The 18,933-nt window shown below is 52.6% G+C and overlaps 1 protein-coding gene across 2 annotated transcripts in view; it reads right to left on the bottom strand.

Annotated features, from left to right (window-relative positions):
* PAX5 (paired box 5) overlaps positions 1 to 18,933 on the bottom strand; it is a 189,329-nt gene that overhangs the window by 119,000 nt on the left and 51,396 nt on the right. For both annotated transcript variants that reach the window (XM_046023841.1, XM_046023842.1), the window contains exon 6: positions 4,541 to 4,716. In XM_046023841.1, the coding sequence (XP_045879797.1) occupies positions 4,541 to 4,716 (176 nt within the window). The remainder of the gene's footprint in view (positions 1 to 4,540; positions 4,717 to 18,933) is intronic.

The raw sequence follows: 18,933 nt of genomic DNA, 5'->3' as shown, positions 1-18,933 counted from the left end.
CAGGAGTAGGACACCCACAGGAACAGGCTGTGCTCAGCTCAGGCCCGCCAGCCTGGAGAGATGCCACCATTCAGAGGGCAAAGCAGCACTAGCAAGCGGGAGGCATTTCTGGTGGCTTTCTCTTTTAGACAAGGGCCAAGCCTTCTCCCAGTTTAACCCCCATGACCTTTGAACTTCCCGGGAGGTCAGCAGCACGTCCCCTTCCCCAGCTGTCTTTCTGTCTCTGGCCCGATGGGAGGGAGGGCCCTGGGCCGGTTCCATTTTGCACCCGTATTGATCTGTTGGCAGCAATGGGCTGGATAATTAGCCAGGAATTAGGGTTTCTATTACAGCCAGGAGGCTGCTCCAGCTGATTTATCACCTGAATAATTTACTGTGATTGAAAGGAAATTAAAATGAACTCCATTTGACAACTGTGAGCTTTTATGGGCTTTAGTGAAGGCTCAAAAGCCAGATTAATAGCCTGGTGTTGGTTAATAGTCTGCCGAGAGTAAATACGGCAGCGTGTGCTCGCCTCAGCCTCCCTGCCGAGGCCAGAGAGGAAGCGGCTCCCACCAGCAGCACCACCGCGACAGCGTCACCGCGAGTTTTACTGAAACAGACTCCGCTGTTCCGAACACGCACGCCACCAGCACTTGTTTCTTTCTTTTCTTTTTTTTTCCTCCCCTCTTCAGGGTGATGTGTACTCCCTCCACAAGTGTTTTCCACAAGGAAAACAGAATTGCTTCTTCAATAACCACGTCGAGAAGGAAGTGTTTGATTGCCCTGGAAGTGTGTACGCAGAACACCCAGGGCCAAGGGTTTACTCAGTGCCCATATAAAAGCAAGAAGCCAGGCCTACCCGCCCAGGGCAGATCTCGGTGGAAAGAGCAGCTGGGTAGGTGTGGGCGTGACTGGCAGGACTCCCACCTGGCCTGGAGGAGGAATGTCAAGCCCATGGCGAAACTCTGAGGATTCTGGAATAACAGACAGACTATGGCTGCAAAAGGCCAGTTCTGAGAACCAGCCAGTTAGAAAAGGCTCCCAGAATCTTTCTCCTGAAAGGGGGCCCATGCAACTATCCAGCACAAGATGAGAACAGAAGACCCCGAAATCAAATTCCAGCTCTGTGGCCTCTGCAAGTCCTGCAAGCTCCCTGGGCTGAACACAGGTTGAACAGTTTTGGGGGAAAAATGCTCAGTCTGTAAAACGGGGCTCTACCAATCTCACCCACACTGTTTAGTGGGCATTTAAATCACGAGTCGAAGGAAGAGAGAGCGGACATGAAGGCCTTTGCGACCTGCACCATACCACATGCAGGTGAGGAAGACCACTGTTGTCCAGCTGCTGCTGTGCAAAATCTCCACCACTGCCCCTGCAGGTATGGAAACTTCCAGAGAAAAAGCATCCTGCCCAAGAGGGCAGAGCCGGGACTCAGCTGGACTCAAATCAAACTCTCTCAACCCCAAGGCCAGGAAAAGCTCCTTCCTCCCCATAGGCTGCTCAGTGAAACGGACAGCGAGCCCCCACGAAGGCCACTAGACCGTGGAGACCCAGGTCTCCTCACACAGGGAAGAGACACCCCTCCCCACCTTGGCCACCAGAGCTCCAGGCCCCCTTCTTGGTGTCACCACCAGGCCAGGCAGAGAGTGGGCATGTGGGGGCTCAAGGAGCTCGTACCCTTGACAGACACCCCTTCCCAGGCTGTGGCCCCTTGCTTTGGCTGTCATTTGTCCGGTGACTGGGAACCGGGAGTGAGGGTGTCATTCATAGTCCAGTGCCTGTGTGTGTGCCCGGCAGCCCCGCGGCCTCACCTTCCATCTCTCCTCATTACCGCACATTACGGGGAGGTGAAGCAGATTAACCAGAAAACATTGAGTCAGTCATTACCCCGCCACACGCTCGCCTGAAGGCCCCGCCTCGGAGCCCACACAGGCACAGGCCGGCGGTCGCGTCCGCGCCATGCTGAAGGACACCACACAGCAAGGCTGCTAGGAACCGGGCCCTGGAAGGATCCGTAATGCAGGTTCCTGCCGGGCCCTATCTCTGCATGAGCCTAGTAGACCTGTCCCCTCTGTAACATCTCCCTCCTCCCCCACGCCCCATGCTACCAACTGAGGCAACCTCCCCACTCATCAGGGCCCACAGAACCTTCTCCCTTGCCTTGCAGGTTCTAAATCCATATCCTATCGCCCCTGGGAGCTGTGGGCAGACAGAGCTGATGCCTGACTCATCCCTCCACCCCTTGGGTGCCTGGCACTGTGCCAGCCTCACTGCTGCAAGCAAGACATATGTTGGATAAATGAGCATGTGAATGTCTGAGCAAGCGGGTAAGTCCATGGGTGGCTTCTGGACTCCTCCCAGTTATGAAGCCCTGTAGTCTCTGCCCAGATTTCCCGGGTATTCCAAGTTAAATGAAATACGAGCCATGTCTGAGTGTGAGCATCCATGAGAATCACGCGGAACATGGAGGGAAACCCAGTCTCTAATACTGAATGTCTGCTTTAAGTTAACAGGAGCTTAATACGAGCACCGAAGGCTTCATGCGGTAGAGGTCAGGCTGAGTGTGGAGGCCTGAGCCCTCACTCTTCCTCACTCACTTGCTGACAAACCCTGTCCCCTGTCGGGGCCCCTAAGAGCTGAGGGGACTGAAAGATTGCTCTCCAGTCCCTGCTGTCTCTAAAATCACATGACCTTGTCAGTGGTTAGAAGACAAATTTTCTGCCCGGCTCTGGAGGAGAGCTAGGCCTCATCCAAGGAAGTCTCTTTTTCTTCCTCCTCCCGTGTCAGATGGAAGGTACCTTCGGCCATCCCTCAGAAAGACTGTCTGTGACGGAAACAGACTGTTTTCCTGAAAGCCCAAGATCTGGAGCGTGTGGGATCAGCTCCATCCAACACACAGGTTCACCTTGCTCCCAGAGGAGACTTCACTTGTAGGAGAAGACCAAAGCCTTATCCACAGCCTACAAGGTCTGGCCCATCTCCCCAACATCACTGTCCCTTCTCCCCATGCCCCTGTGCCCTAAGGCTGAGCCACCTGGGCTCTCCTGGCTCTCCTTCCATTCCTCACTCTTGCCATGCCCCCTGTCACCTCAAGGCCTCGCACTTGCTCTTCCCTCTTGTCAGGAGCACTCGCCTCACCCCATGTCCCTTCTCCTCATTCTGCCCTAGGCCTCAGGGCTCAGTATTTCCCCCAGGAGGTCACTGTGGCCTCCAGCCTGGCTCAGCCTCTACTTTATTCTTTCAGAGAACCTCAGATAACATCCCTCAGCACCTAGGACATCTGTAATCCATGACTTTTGGGTTCTTCTTACTGATGGTGGTTCCTCCATATACCTGTAGGCTCCCTGAGGGCAGGTCCAAGCCTGCCTTGTTCACCGAAGTACCTAGTGCCTGGCTCCAGGCTTTGCACACAGGGGATACTCCTCAACATTAGTTAAGTGGATACATGACTTGCTCTGTGGCCTCAGGCAAGTCCCTCTCCCTCTCTGAGCCTCAGTTTCCCCACCTGGAAACAAAGGGGCTACATGGGCTGTGAAAGCCCTCACAGGAGCTGCTCAGACAGCTGGACTGTCACAGCATGGTGGCCCTTGAGGCTTTGCTCACCCTTACTTCTCAACATCCCCTCTGGCCTCTCTCCTCTCTATAGGAGACAGTGCAGGCAACCTATGTGTCTTTGAATGGCTCTGGGGGAAAACTTCAGAAGTGCCATCTAATGAGCACATAGAAGAAGCCCAGCGAGGCCCGTCTTCAACCCCTGTACCAGGGGGTCTACCTGATGTGCCCGCCACACGGGAGCTCTCTGCAGGCAGGAACCACACCTGACCTGCCGGGGCCTGCCAGGTAACCAGCCCAGACCGGGCATTAGGAAATAGCCTCCTGAGCTGAATCTGGTAACTTACACACCTGGGCCCCAGAAACCTCTCACGGGGCAGAGCCCTTCTGGTCCCATAGCCAAAGCAGCGACTGAGCCTCTGTCCAGGTCTAACAAGGGGTCATCCTCCTACTTCCCTCCCTCTCTTGCAAATGACCGAGCTGGGAGTTTGTCCAGTGAGACACTTCTTCACTTCCAGGCTCTGGGATTCAGTCTCTAAAAGCATGGCAGGGTGACCGGTTGGGGGGCTGACCATGGGCCACACCCTAGCACCACCATAACGTGGCTTGTGGCCATATTTCCATCTTCACCCTGACTGACAGTATAAGGACCCAAGACCACCTCAAGTGGCCCCAAAGATCACGACACTGCCCCTGTGTCAAGAGCCTGGGGAAAGGACACCATTCAGCAACAGGGCAAAACAGCCCCACCAGGCATGTCCCCACCCCCGCCCCCAGGCTGGCTGGGGAGACCGAGGCACTGAGGCAAGAAGCTGCCAGAACCCCAGATGAGTCCTCCTGACCCTGTGGGAGGCCACAACTATGCAAGTTTGGCTGAGAACAACAAGAAGCCCACCTCAGAGTAGAGCACAGTATTGTCGCCCACACCCCGCCAAAGGCCTGGGGGAGGGCAAGTCAAGCCTGCATCCAGCTGGAGGTCTAGCGGGCAGTGAGCGGTGGGGCGTACCTGTTCGGGCTTGATGGGCTCCGTGGTGGTGAAGATGTCCGAGTAGTGCTGCCTCTCAAACACGCGGTCCAGCACCTCCAGCTGCTGCTGCGTGAACAGGTCTCCCCGCATCTGCTTCCGGAGGAAATCTCTGCCCGGCAGCGAGTGACCGTTGGGCACTGGAGATTCCTGAATACCTTGGATGAGCGGGAGACATGAAGGGGGAGTGCAGATTACACGAGTTGCTGAAGAAAGGCGTGTCTGACAGTGAGATTTGGGGCAGGAGGTCCTGAGAAACCCCCGTGCCCAGCTCCTCCCCTGACAGGAGATGAAACAGACAGGGACTCAGCCAAGGGGCTCCTCAGCTAAGGGCACTGTGCTGGCCAGGACAGAGCCAGCATCCCAGAGCCACGTGCTAGGCACCATGCCAAGCCTTTTTCCATGCATCAGCTCATCTGAAACTCACAGTGATCCCATGGTAGATAACATGTCCCCCAATTTGCAGTTGAGAAAATTGAGACCTGAGAGATCAAGTAATTTGAGGACTAGAGCTCAGGTTGGCTGGGAGTCTTTTTTTAAAGATTTATTTATTTGAGAGAGAGAGGGCGCGGGTGCGAAAGAGCGCATGTGGCCAGGAGGTAGGGAGGGGACGCAAAGAGAGAAGGAGTAGACTCCCGCTCAGCACAGAGCCCGACTCAGGGCTTGATCCCAAGACCGTGAGATCATGACCTGAGCCCAAATCAAGAGTTGGACATTGAACTGACTGAGCTGCCCAGGCGCCCCTGGAGTGGGAGTCCTAATGGCCAGGGGCCACTGCCTCTTCTGCACTGAGGCTCCCCACCCCTTGAAGGTACCAGTTTCATCCCAGAGCCGAGGCCCTCACCAGAGACGTTTACCACCACACCACATGACCAGTCAGTAAAGCACTGCACCAGGACAGCTATAGGGAAACAGCCTTCACACAACTCTGGTGGCACCCCTTTGGACACACGCCCATGATAGACAATTTGACAAAACCTATCAAAACCACAAAGGCACATTTCCTCTGATAAAGCAGCTGTACCTCTGGAAATGTATTTTACCACTGGACTCACACATAAGGGAAGTGATCTATGTACAAGGTTCTAGTAGCAAAAGACTGGAAGCAACTCAAGAATTTATTTGTAGGGGCTGGCTGAATAAGTCACGGTGTGCTCACACAGCAGAGTGCGGGGCAGCCGCATGAAGGAGCGAGGACTCCCGCTGTGAGCGATATGGAAAGATCTTCAGGATACACCGTCGTATGAAAAATAAACCAGCTACAGCAGAGCATGTATAACGTATAAGCTTCTGTGTGAGAAAAAGGAAGAGAATAAGACTTTATGTGCCTTTTGTATATATATCGCCAAAGGAGCTCTGGAAGGCACCATGAGAAACATCGAGAGAGCTCATCCTTCCTTTCCTAGAGGCAGGAGGTGAAGGGCCCTTCCTCATAGCACGCTTCTTGTTGTGTTTTGTCTTACTGCAGAACTCTCAATGTACTACTGTCTGCTCAAAAACATGAATTACCAAGAAAGTACGGCATTAAATTCTCTGTGTGTTCTGTATTGTTAGCTCTTCACACTGTTACAGGCTCTGGGGCTGATGCTTGCATTTCAAAGAAAATTCTATGAGTTACCAATAAAAAAGAAAATATGTTGGGGGCGGGGGCACCTGGGTGGCTAAGTGGGTTAAGCGTCTGCCTTTGGCTCAGGTCACATCCCAGGTCCTGGGATTGGGCTCCCTGTTCAGCAGGGAGTCGGCTTCTCCCTCCCCCCGCTGGTATGTGCTCACTCTCTCTTTATTTCTCTCCCCTTCTCAAATAAATAAATAAATGAAATCAAAGAAGGAAGGAAGGAAGGAAGGAAAGAAGGGAGGAAGGGAGGAAGGAAATGGGATGAAATATTTTTGGTGAGTCTTGGGCTTGAACCGTTCAAAATGAAAGACAGCAAGGAGGGCAAAAGAGAGCAAGGAGATGGCCTCAAGGGCCCTCATCCCCCGGGGCCCTCTAGGACCCAGCTGCTCATGCAGGGCTGACCACAGACACTGTTGGACCCCAGACCTCTGCCTTCGCCTTTGGAAGCCCCCGGGGGAGACCAGCAGACATCAGACCTCTCACTGGCAGGTGCCCTCACGCAGGCCTTGACTGATTCTCCCCCTCGTCCTACCATGTCAGCACAGGCTACCCTACTCCTCATCCATCACATAGTGTGAGGAAGGAGACCAAACCGAGGAGCCTGAAGCAGTAGGGTGCTGTGTCACTGAGGTGCTTCCCCAAGCGGCTCTCTCCAACTCTCCCCAACTCTCCTATCTGGAGGCAGACGCAATGCAGGGTCTGAAATTTGAGCAAAGACACCGGCTGTGGGTGTTCCCAGGAATATTGGCCTTCCACGGAGGCTGGCGGCTCAGAGCACCCCAGTATCTCTACAGAAAGAGCCTTCAGAAGCAGCTCATAGAGCTCCCTGAGGAAACAGATCACACCTGCACTTTGACCCAAGAGGATACGATAGGCTAAGCTACAGCCTCAGTGACCAGACACCCCAACACGTGGGCCACGAGGGAAGCTGGTCTCTCTGGCTGATGTCCTCCAGCCCAGAGTCTGGGCCCCTCCTCTGGCTACCTGCAACATGAGTCTTCCACAAGACTGGTCCCTATTCCTGCCCATGGGACATCATCCTCAGAGTCCCTTTTTCCAAGATGGCCTATCCCCATGGGGACCATTCCTACAAGGGCATCGAGACTAGTAGAATGTAGGAGCTCAGAACCCTGCCCATGCTCTCCCATTGGCTGGCATCTGCCAAATGACCCTGTTATCAAAGATACACACACACACACACACGGGAGGACACTCATCTTTCTCCTCCTCAGCTATTGCCCTGGCCTGTCATCCTGGCCCCAGTCTCTCCTACTGAAGTATGACCTTGCCCTCGGTCCCCAGTACTCCCATCAAGTGGTTCCCTGTCAGAGACCACACCCACTCTTAAAAGACTTCTTTCTGTCCACCAGCTTCACTTAGACTCCCCAGCCCCATCCTGCCAGCCAGGCCCCAAACTCCTAATGAAGGCTCTTTCCTGTCGGCCAGTCCCTAGTGACTCCCACCAAGATCGCACTGTGCCCCCAGCTGGGCACTCCCCACCTCTTCCCTCCACTCAGGCTGCTCATCCGACACACTGACCTGGCCGTCCTCCCACAGATGTCCTCGGGCTCAATCCCTCTCCTGTGGGATTCACAGGCCAGGCTCTTTGCACAGCTCAGAGTTCTGGAAGGGCAGACCTTCACCTCCACTGAGGAAGCTGAGGGTGCCTCTGCTGAGGGCTCCTGAGGGCAAGGTCACCATCTGGTCACTAAGTAAAGGCTCAGGGCACATGGCCAAATCAAGTGTATGCACCGGGGGTCCATGGAAGCCTAACTCGCTGAAGACAGGTTCCCGTACTCCAGGCACAGGCAGTCCTGCTGGGACCTGAGCCATCTTTTGGGAAGAAGGCTTGCTGCATCCTGCTCTGGTTTTCTGAAAATCAACCACAGGAACCATGGGCCAAGTCTGGGAGAAGGCCCAGGCTGTCTTGGTGACCCAGACACTCCTAGTAGAGGACCACGAGCTGGAAAGAGCCACCTCTCCAGTCCTGTGCCCCTGACCTACAATTCCTCCCACTGTCCTGGCCCCTCCAGCACCCCCACTTGCTTCCTCCACTGGGAGGGAGGTATGGTAGGTCTACCTTGTCACTCTGCACAGATGCCTGGTGTCTGTCATTTCCTGAGAAGGCTGAGACACATCTACCCATATAATCACTCATTGGACAAACACAGACGAAGTGTTTACTCTGTACCAGGTGGTGTTTAGAAAAAAACAACAGAGGATACAGGGATGTCTCAGACAGGCCCCTCTTCCCAAACAAGAAAGGGCAGCTCACTTTCGTCAATACTCACACAGACGTGTAGCTACAAACTGGGATTACTGCCAAGTAGAAAGAGTGTCTAGAATCACGTGCACAGGAGTACGGAGAATGAGGGAGAGGTGTGACCGCACGGGGGGCAGTGAGAGAAGTCTTCCACAGGAAAATCATGCTTGAACTAAGAGTAGAGGACAGGGGTCCAGCCGGGCAAAGAGGGTAGGGGTGGAAAGGGTACGCCAGGCAGAGGAGGCCACCTACAAAGGCTTAGACATGAGAGGGAGACGAAAGGCACCGGACGGTGAGGGGAGGAGACCCCACGAGACTGTGGAGAGGCAGGTGGGGGATGGCCAGACAGCCCCGGAGCCCACAGGAGGCCATGAGGAGGATCTGAGTCCTGCTGGGGGCGCAGTGAAGGGCGATGGGATGGGCTGAGGAACAATCACTGTCCACATTCCTCAGTCCCGGTACCTGAACTGCCAGTTCCTTTAGAAGAGTCTGTGCTCTCGAAGCACTGGGCCCAAGGCTCATCCTTTGGCGAGACTCAGGGCTGGCAAGGTGAAGTTTGCCCCTGTGGACATCTGAATGTGACGCGTTGAGTCAGGCTGTCACCCACAGGGCATCCATCATGCCGATAAGGAAGGGGAGCCATTCCCCATGGACATGTACCCTATTGCCAGGACGGACGCAGCCTGTGAGCAGTCTGTGAGTGCCTCCTCCTCCGGGATGCCTTCCTTTCTGCTCCAGCTGCTTCCTCCCCTACTCTTTGGGCTCTGACCATTTTCTCCCGTTTCTTAGGAGTCAAGCCCACTGGGCCCCTTACTCTGACACTGCACTATTAGCTACCTCAGGGGGAAGCCACGGTTAATTCATCTCTGTCTCCTCCACGGGAAATATCTGTGGAATAAATGAACAAGTCAATAATACCTGTGACGACCACCTTTTTTCCACAGGTCTGGTCTGCAAATGCCAACATCCCTCCATCTGATTACATTCATTCAATCATTCATTCTTTAAAACCATTCATTAAAGGTTTTATTTATTTATTTGAGAGAGAGAGATAGCAAGAGAGCATGAGAGTGGAGGAGAGGGAGAAGCAGTTTCCCCACTCAGCAAGGAGCCTGACGCGGGGCTCTATCCCAGGACCCTGGGATCATGACCTGAGCCGAAGGCAGACGCTTAGCCGACTGAGCCACCCAAGTGCCCCCATTCATTCTTCTCTTAAGCAACCTTAGTGAGCAAGTGTCACACTAATGCTGGCATCAGCGATAGGTAAGAGCTGTCCTGGCCCTGCCCTCACGGACTTCTGTTCGGTGGAGGAGGCAAATGTTAATTGAAAATAATCAGACCAGAAAAGGCACACATGTCAACCAGCATAAATCCTCTGACGAAAAGAGGCATAATTCTTGGGCCAGGGACACAGACGACCTGCCTCTGGGGACACACATAGTGGGTGCACAGCAAACCAAACAAACCAGTTATATGCTCAAAGACTGCTACAAAAACGAATACCCAGAAACCAGCCCTGACCTCCAAGTATCCCATGGAAGTTTCCGTAGCATTTCTCATCTGTGTTGCAAAGATGCCATCTGACTTCATTGGAAAATGTGGTCTTGGAGACAAGCTACTCGGACCCATTTTATTCCACGGAGAAAAATCTGAACTTACAATGTGAATGGTATGCTGAAATATATGGACAGACATGGGCAAAAGTACAAAGGTATGCAAGGGGCATGGTATCTTTAAGTCTTTTTCTCTACTCCAAATCAAATAACATGTAATAGACCCAGTGCTGGGCTTAGTCAACCATGGCTCGTAGAATTAACATTCTGGAAGCTAGCTTCAGGGGAGCAAGGGGCAGGAAGCCCCGTCTCGGGGAGCAAAGAAATGCTGGCTTTAAATTTCAGGTTAAACCAATGTTATTCACAACCCGGCTTTGAAGCTAAAAGCTTTACACAATCGGGTCTGGTCACGCAAAGGGGGAGGAAGCAAAATAGCCTCAGATTCCCATCTGTCAAGAGAAAGCTGTCTCTTGTGTGTCTTAAAAGATCATAAACCCATTGCGTTTTCTTCAGAGCACAGCAGATTCAGGGGTTTTGCATTTTTCTAGAAGGGTTCTGGTTTGTTTCTTTAAAAATCATCATGTACTTTATGTCTGCAGATGCTCACTGGGAGGAAAAAAATAAAAACAAATAGGAATCTCCATAAATCCCTTCTGGGATCGCCCCAAATCCCTTTGGGGCGAAACCCTAGCCGAAGGCCCACCCGAGAGTCCCAGGAAGGGAGCCTGGAGCCATTGGGTCAGTCTACGGAACCCTGTTAAAGCCAGAGCCCTTACAGAAATTCGTCTGTCCTCCCAGTGCTCCCCTGCATGGCAGGCCAGTGCGGGGCCCCATGGGAAAAGGGTTGAGAGTCAGCACACCTGGGTTCTGCCTCCAGCTCTGCCCTTACTTGCTGTGTGAGCCCTCTCTGGACCTCAGAGGCCCTATCACCCACCTCAGAGGCTGAATCAGTCATTTCTAACCATTCTTGCCTCCAAAACTCACCTAGATTTTGTCTATTAAATAATAATACAAGAGCATTAACTTATTTTCCCATTTTGGTTGTTCTGTACAGTCTTTGTAGGGCACCCCCCCACAATACCCATTCCACCCCTGAACAGTTGCCTGAGCCTCCCCAAGGGACCCCATTCTCTTTGCCAATACTTGGTTTAGGAACAGATATGTGGGTAGCTGGGGCTTGCTGGGGCTTCTGGGAGGAGGTTGGAGAGGAAGAAATCTCACTCTTCTTCACCAGGATACATTTACCCTTAATCTTTTTGAATTTGTGAGAAGTCCCAGATCCCATTACTGCTTTGGACACTACAATGTCCCCTACCCTTACCTCAGGGTCCGAGAGGTCTGCTCCTGACCTGGCCTGCAGGGAGGGCTCCAAGGTCGTGACACCCAGCCAGTCGGCTGCCTTCAGCCCAGCTCTCTGACACCCACCGTGCTCCCAGGCCTGCCTCCCCAGCGAAGATGCAGCATAGCCAGGTCTTGGCACATCAGGCCCCGAGAGGCCAAGTACCTGAGGTCGCTCAGCAGGGATGTGTGCCTGGGCCTCGTACCTGCAGTGTTCTCTCCACTCTCCTTCGCCCTTCAGATCGGCCACTAAAACTAACACCCTCCATTTCCTCATCTATAAACTGGCACGGTGGTCGGCAAGTCAATCCCTGGGGCTTTAGTAAGGGTCCATGAGATCATCTCCGTAACGTCTTAGCCCCGTGGCTGGCCCGAAGTCAGTGTCCAACCCGCGTTAGCTGCTGTCACCACCGCCTTCACCACGAAAACCTTTCCAAGGCTTCCTCAAGACCAAGTCCCAGCCTTCCGTGCCTCCGTGATCTGCCCCTGCAGTCAGAGTCCCCCCCCACCCACTCCCGTCACCCCACACCACCATCCCTGCAGGCTACGTACTCCTCATTCCTCGTCCCTCTGCCGGCTCGCCTTCACCCCTGCCCTTCAAGGCTCAGCCTAGAAACCACCTCCTCTCTGAAGCCTGCCTCTAGGTTCATAGGCTGAATGAATGGCCCTTTCTTCTGGGTCTCCTCAGCAAGCAGCACCGGCCACCACTATGGCCTGGATTTTACTCCTCACGACACATCCCGTCAGGTCAGCCCCCATTTTCCAGCTGAGGGACCTGGCAAAGGTAAGAAGTAATGCGTTTGAGGTCACAGCAAATACCCGCATGCCTCTTAACAGGCCTTAGAGGAAGCTAGGCCCTGGGGAGGATGGCGTGTACGCGCCAGGGAAGCCTGGGCACCCGAACATCGGCAGGCCCAGGGTCAAATCTCCAGTCTGGCTCTCACGAGCCTATGATATTTGAGAAACTTCTTTAACCTCTTGAATCCTTGATGTTGTCATCTGTAAAATAGGACAATCATGAGACCCGGGGTTGAGGAGAGAATGAGAAGAGACTCCTTGTGGAATGTTCGGCAGGGCCTGCCATACAGTAAGGGTTTGAAAAACATATGGGCTCTAGGATTGATCTTTCTTTCCTTCCCTGCGCACAGTATGAGCTCTCTGAGGGCAGAGCGCATGTCTGACTCACCTCGAGCCCAGGAGGTGCTAATCAGTGTTTGTTGACCGAATGCATGACCTAGGAAGACTTGAGGCTTTGCAGGGGACTTGGGGGGGTACTCAAGGCTCAGGGGGGATCTCGGCAGCAGGAGAGTCTCTGGCATCTTCAGAGAACCTTCAGGAGTAACCTCCAGGACATCAGTGATCCCGGAGGAGGTAAGAGTGAAACAACTAAGGCCTTACGTTCTACCTACTTCTAAGAACGATCTGAGGCAGTTCATAACATTTTAAATGAGAGCATGATAAACTTCCAGAGCTCAGTTGACCTTTAAGCTTCACATACACCGAAAGGAAGACGCAGAAAGTTGTTCAACCGCTCAGAGTCCAACAACGACAAAATGCCATTCATTCTTCTACTTTGCATGGGGGTGTTTAGATGCTCAAGGTGACCCAGAGATGGCTAACAACAGGAAAGGGGCCCTGCAGGAGGAGCCACCCAAGCCAGACCCCAGATACGCAGAGGAAACAAGGCGTGGAGATAAAGGGGATTGGATTCCAGGCACAGACATGATCCAGCCAACGATGTTTCTAGAGCATCTACTGTGAGCCAGGCCCTGTGCTGGGTCGCAGGGTGGCAGGTCTGGAAGCGTCCCGTGGCAGCCCAGAACCAAGATCGATGTTCTGGGTGATTGTATAAATCCCAGCTTAAACTGGGCTGAGAAAAATCAGAGTCGTGTGCAGGAAATTCCACTGGAACTACCATTATTCAGCCATTAGTCTCACTCAATCTTTCTTCTCGGAGAAGGAAAAACGCAAAATTGTAAAATTGCCAAATACGTTCAGGTTCAACCAGAGTGAATCGGATTGTGCCGTGTGTTACCCAACGAGTCAGAGGCTGTCAATGAGGGAAAGGCCCTGAGGGACCAATGATCCCACACTCTGGGATGGCAAAGATATTTGTCCAGGGCCACAGGACGGGTCCAAAGTAAGCTGAGCCTGGGAACACAACAGGTCCCCGATGCCCACTCTGAGCCTCATGGATCCATTCATTCCTGAGTAAGGTGCACCAAACTCCTGCTGGCTGTCTGGCTCTTGGCACCTGAATCAGAGAGGGGGTTTAAGTTCTAACCCCTGCCCTTAAATGGAGGATGTAAAGAAGTGAACAATTCCGATGCAATAAGGTAAGTGAGAGGAGCCTGAGAAGTGGAGGCAGCCCCAGGAACCAGGTGATGGTAGCTGACCCGTATACAGAGCTTCCTCTGTGCCAGGCACTATTCTAAGCACCGTATCGCCTTAATCCTCATAACAGTCCCATACTGTCAAGTCCCATACTGTTATTGCCCCTTCCATTTTACAGATGAGGAAACTGAGGCCTGGGGAGCTTAAGTAACTTGCCCATGGTCACACAGCTAAGAGACTGAAGAGCTGGGATCCAGACCCAAGCAGTCTGACCCTAGAGTCTGCCCCTAACCCTATACTAAATCGCTCCACTTAATCCAGGCTGGGGGCAGGGGTGATCCAAAAAAGCCACCTGGAAGAAGTGAAGCTCAAGACTTAAGAATGAGAAGGAAGGAGTGAGCCAAAGAAAGAGTCAGGGAGAGGATGTGCATTCTGATGAGAGGGAACAACATATGCAAAGGCCCAGGGGCATGTGAAAATGTGGTGCTTGGAGAATGGCTATAATTCAGGAGGTTTGGAATGCAAGAATTGGGCCAGGGGGAAGACAGCAAAGTATGCAAGGCTCTTTCCTCTCTATCTAGCTGCTCAGCACTGTTTTCCGTTATCCAGAGCCTAATGTATACTCTGATACATACTTTGTGCTTAACTGAATCAACATGACCTCAAAGAAGAGACAGGAAGGAATACCTTGTGCATTGCCATGGGACAAGTCTGTTCTCTCCAATCCATACTATCCAAGTCCATTACCTTGTACAGTAGTACCTAATTATTCTACCTTACAGAGAGATATCCACGCTAATTAGGAGGGATGTTAAATTAACCACCATAGTGAAAATATTCCAAAGCAAATGAAATATTACTGGGAGCAAAAGGGTGATTTGTTACTATGGGTTGTGCTTTTAAATGAGATCAAAGAATGCTAAAGGCTTCATTTTAATTACACCTGGAAGGACTCCTTCTGCATGCACCCCCTTTTCGGGCTTCCACACACACAGCAGTCTGTCCCCCAACCTCCACTGCACAGAAATAAATAAAAAAAGGGCTTAAAAATCATATTTACCCTGATATCTTTGCATTACCCCCATTTGGGTTTTTAAATTACTGTCTTTCTTTTCTCCCCAAGGACAATATAACTAAAAAGAAGGTTCATATTTTGAAGTGTATCTATCTGATCATTGCACAAATGTTTTCAGGAGAAATCACTATATTTCTCCAAGATGGGTATGGGTTTTGTCATAGATCAGAGTGAGAGGGAGGAAAAAAAGATAAATCATCAGAGATCCAAAAATACTTTTCATTTGGAGAAGATATCAGGCCATTTCAATGGGGCTGATAGAGTCCCTGTTCTGTCTCCATTACCCGAGGCAGGCAGCCCCAGCCAGGAGCCAACTACTGAGATTATATTCCCCATAAGATGGTCCCCGATATATTTATATATATATATGATCTTCAACCTCTATTGATTGACCAATTTCACAAGCAAAGACTGGTGAAATGAAGCTGAAATGAACATCATGCTTTAACTCATTGAACCTATCAGGCCTGAGTTAATCTCACTGTCCACTGTCTCTGATAGAATTCAATTGATCAATCATGTTTTGGTGATAGTACCATTTCACTGGCTTATTGCTTCTTCATTTCAGAGCTTGACCTGTTAGATATACTCGGACTGGCTCGACTCCTCTTGGATACACAGAGATCAGCCTCTGTCCGCCAATGTGTGTCATCTCCTGTCTCAGCTGAAAAGAACTCGAGGGGCTTTTGTGCCTATGTGTGGTGTGTTTTCCCCCCAGAAACACACGCATCAATGGTGGACTTAGGATGGCACAGAACAACCCCTCCGAGGGGTCCGGACTCCACACGGGAGCCGCATCATTCCCTGCCACATAGCTAAATAGACCTGGTTGGACTCTGAACACAGCAGCATCTTCTTGTATTATACTGGCATGTGCGTGTGCCCACACAGGGTAAGACGCACCCAGAAATGGTAATAACAATGGCCACTCAAGCACGTATCCACTCCGACCTTCCACATTCCCTGGTTTGTTGAAATTCTCACAATGACCTAAGGAGTAGGGCAGGAGATTATCATTCCCATTTTATGGATGAGAAAATGGGCTCAGAGAGAGGGAGGGGGTTTGCCCGAGTCACCCAGCAGAGTTATCAGGCCAGGTGAGACTAAGACCTAGTGTCTCAGCTCCCAAGTGCCTCTGTCAACCTCCAGGCGCTTCCAGAATTGCCATGCAGGGCACAACACTGTCCTCGGCTTCTTGGAGGAAAGAAACATCGTCAGACTTTGATTCAGAGAATTTTAGAGCTCAGGGGGGATGCTAAGATCTTCTGCAGCTTTGTGCACAGCTTAGAAACTCAGGCCCAGGGGCCAGTAAACTGTTGCCCAAAGTCACCCACTCGGAGGCCTAACTGGAACTCAAACCTGGATCCCAGGTGCTTAGCTCAGGACCCTCTGCACTTTGTCTGGACACCTCTCTAATTTGTGCCAAGCCAATGAGCTCCTGTCGACAGAGAGAACTTCCTTCTCCACTGTCAACCTGGCCTGATGTGTTGTTATGGCTCCTTCGTGGCATTTAATTTAAATTTCCCAGCTGCAAGCCAAGGGGCTGCGCTTTAGGAAATCCTTTGGGAAATCGGGGCACGAGGGCTCTGCCCGGCTGTCTGCCTGGGGGAGGTGGCTCTTGGAGCCACAAGGCTGAGCCCAGCATGCCGGTCTCCCGAGGAGGCCAGGGCGATGACAGTTTGTAAATCAGCTCTGCATCTGCTCAGAGCTGGCAGAGTCTGCAAACACACTAATAGACTTTTCCTCTGCCCGCGGGGATGGGGGAGAAACAATAAACAAAGTTGGCGCCTCTGGGTGTGAGGGCTGAGATGAGGGGCTTACTGCGTGCGGGTGGGGAGAGAGCTTCTGGGCCTCCCCCTGCAGCACACTGCCTCCCTTACCACAAAATGTTAGTCCACCTTCCAGTAGTCCCAATCCCCACCTCCCAGATCCCCCCGTCTGGTTTCCAAAGAGTCGGGCCCTTGCCTGACCATCTTGATACACCTACAGTCCATGCCAGACACAGAGGGTTGTGGAGTGGAGGGGCTCATGGGTCTGATCTGGCCACAGTGTGGAGACCCCACCAGAGGGAGATGTGACAGAGGCCCCGTGGGCCAGAGGAAGGTTCCTGCGCAGGAGAGAGCGGATGACAGGCATGACTACCCAGGTTCAGAGCCAGGTTCAGGAGATTATCAGGAGAGAAAATCTGCTGGAGTTAGTGGCTCGCTGCTGGCAGGGGACAAAACACGCCTCTGCAGTTCCCTGTTAGACGTTCTGGGCTGCCCCCCCGATGCCCCCCCCCGCCCGCTGATGCCCTCTCATGCCAAGCAAAATCCCCAGTGCGTCGTGGCTTACAAGGCCCTACAACACCTGCATACCCAGATCCGTCCAAGGGGGCCACCAGGCCCTGTCTACCACGGAGGCTACAGTGCCTACCACTGAGTCAGAAGCCAATAAATGGATGAATCTGGGCCTTCCTGACCTTCCCTCCTCCTGCTCTCCTCCACTTAACTCTGCTCTAGCCGCGCGGGCCTCCTTGCTGTCCCTCAATTATGCCAAGCATACCCCTGCCTCAGGCCTCTGCATATGCTGTTCTCTCTTTCTGGAACATTCCTCCCCAGTTATCTGTTTGGCTCACCCCTCCCTCCCTTGAAGTCTCCCCTTAAATGTCATCTCACCATTCCGACTACCCTCCACACACCAGCCTATACCCGCCCCCCTCCCTAGAGTCACGCTCTGGCCCCTTCCCCAGCTTCGTTACCCTCCAGCGCCCTCAGCAACATGCTGTTTATTTTCCTTATTTACTTATTCTCTCTTCCCTTATTAGAATGTGGCTCATGAGGGCAGAGGCTTTTGTCTAACTTGTTCATTCCTGTGTCTCCAGGACCCAGAGCACATAGCAAGCACAAAATAAATACTTGGGAATGAATGGATAAAAGTGGACATTTCACCAAAAGTGAAAAACTAAACAAGTACAGAGGTGGTGGCCAGTCCTCCAGGGCCTCCTGGGAAAGGATGGCCGCTCCCTGCCTGGGGGCTTCCGACACTCCCTTCCATGCCTGGCCCGGGGCTAGGAAGACAGAGCCCCCTAAGGGAAATCAAAGGGCGAGGGCTGGTCTACCATGGAGGCCACAGTGCCCAACACTGAGTCAGGAGCCACTAAATGAATGAATGACTTTCTAGGAGGAAGTCTCAGCCTTGGAAGTGTTTAGAGGACATGGATAGTGGTGGCTCGGGCACCAGCTCAGGCCCTGCCACTTGCCAGCTGTGTGACCTTTCACAGCTCATCCCGTCTGTGCAATGGACTCAGTAAAATTGTGCCAAGTCAGGGCACCTGGATGGCTCAGTCTGTTAAGCATCTGCCTTTGGCCAAGGTCATGATCTCACGGTCCTGAAACCGAGCCCCTCGTCTCCCTGCTCATTGGGGGATCGGCTTCTCCCTCTCTTTCTGCCCCTTCCCCTTGGGTGCACGCTCTCTCTCTCTCTCTCAAATAAATAAATAAAACCTTCATAAGTAGATAAATTGTACCGAGGTCTAAGCCCTGGGTCAGAGCAAGCAGGCTGTTAGACCCCAAGTGAGCCAGCACCGTCTGCGCAGCAAGCATCTCATGTGAGCCGATGAGGACCAGAGAGTGGGGAGAGGAGAAGAGAAGCCATTTGCTTAATTAAAAGGACAAGATGCACACAGAGAGGGGTACTCGGCTAAGCTGCCTCTCTTGGTTCAAGAATTCAACCATCTCTTACCGGTGCTCTGGCCACAAGCACAGCCCCATAAGGGAACCCAGTCTTAGTCCTCAAGGGATCCCAACCTCTGGCAGGGAGACGGAGCCTGGAGATGGAGCTCTGATTCAAGCATGGGCAAGGACCCTAGAGGACCCCACACAGCAGGCAGTGGGGGCCCAGAGAGAGAGAGAACTATCTGGTGTTGAGGGGGGGCAGTCAGGGATGGCTGGCCTCCTGGAGGGCAGAGGTGGCATTTGAGCCAGGATTTGGGCTGGGGGGTATGAGGAAAGATTCAGTGGGTATCCCAAACAGACCAGAGGTAGGGGGCTGCACCTGAGGACTGAGCCTCCCGGGAGCTCGGCACCCATGGAATAGAACTCATCTTTCACAGCCCAGATAAGAAAGCAGGTCATTCTTCTGTCTCCCCACTGCCAGATCATGCTCATAGTAGGTGCACAACAAATGCAGATTTTGTTTTCTAAGAGTCACAGAACT

This window comes from Meles meles, chromosome 11, assembly GCF_922984935.1.
Source record: "Meles meles chromosome 11, mMelMel3.1 paternal haplotype, whole genome shotgun sequence".
Classification (NCBI taxonomy): domain Eukaryota; kingdom Metazoa; phylum Chordata; class Mammalia; order Carnivora; family Mustelidae; genus Meles; species Meles meles.
Note: the sequence above shows the minus strand (reverse complement) of the source record. Positions and strands in the feature narration are given on the sequence as shown.